A 790-nucleotide genomic window follows, 5' to 3' on the forward strand; every position below is an offset into this window, starting at 1 on the left:
TTTTTCATTTTCTGTCCGTTCCGCTCTGTTACAGGGAGGCTCGAGATCGGTAGTCAATATGGAGTGGGACAAGATCTGGGCATTCAACAAGAAGGTAAATATTAAAATCTTGCCTGAGTTCATCATGGCTGCACCTGATCTCCAGCTGGTCCTTGTCATCCCATTTATTCATTAGTTTAAAAACCTTAAACTGAACAGCTGGCTAGCATCTCTGCACGTTCCCAGTGATATTCTGTCAAGAAAAACTTTAATTTTTTTATGCTAATTTTCAAGACTTTAGCCTCTAAGCTCACCAGACCCTCAGTGCATTCACATTTAGCGCTCTACTTAGTCTTGCCCTTTTACATTTGCACGCCTCCCTCGCTCCCACTTTTCTCATTCTCTGTGCCTAACTTACCTAAATGCATTTGCATTTAATTGTTGTTGTTTAAGTCAGAAAAAATTGATATTATTTTCTTCAAATTAATTTAATTTAACAGGAACCACTGCTTTTGTGTTGCTTTTAATTGTGCTTTGATATTTATTCAAGTCATCTGATACTAATCCTCTACACTTCATTACTTGCATCAAGCATGTCTGGCGCGCTTTAACACTTTGCTCATTACTGCAAGCTTCAGCCTTCTCTTCTTTTCTTGGTTTGGCACCATTCGTTTTCTCATGCTTTTCTTTAATGAAATAGTTCTTCAGAAAATGATAATTCTGTCATCATTTACATATGTTTTCATTTTTGGCTGAGTGATTCCTTTAAAGGGATAGTTCACCCAAAAACGATTTCCAAGCAAAAAAAAAA

At 37.0% G+C, this 790-nt stretch overlaps 1 protein-coding gene across 1 annotated transcript in view; it reads left to right on the forward strand.

Annotated features, from left to right (window-relative positions):
- LOC107577782 (bifunctional glutamate/proline--tRNA ligase-like) overlaps positions 1-790 on the forward strand; it is a gene marked incomplete at its 5' end in the record, with an annotated part of 44369 nt that overhangs the window by 42570 nt on the left and 1009 nt on the right. The window contains one exon of the mRNA XM_016263818.1: positions 35-94. Coding sequence (XP_016119304.1) covers positions 35-94 — 60 coding nt within the window. The remainder of the gene's footprint in view (positions 1-34; positions 95-790) is intronic.

This window comes from Sinocyclocheilus grahami, unplaced genomic scaffold (assembly GCF_001515645.1).
Source record: "Sinocyclocheilus grahami isolate Dianchi unplaced genomic scaffold, SAMN03320097.WGS_v1.1 scaffold7224.1, whole genome shotgun sequence".
Lineage (NCBI taxonomy): Eukaryota > Metazoa > Chordata > Actinopteri > Cypriniformes > Cyprinidae > Sinocyclocheilus > Sinocyclocheilus grahami.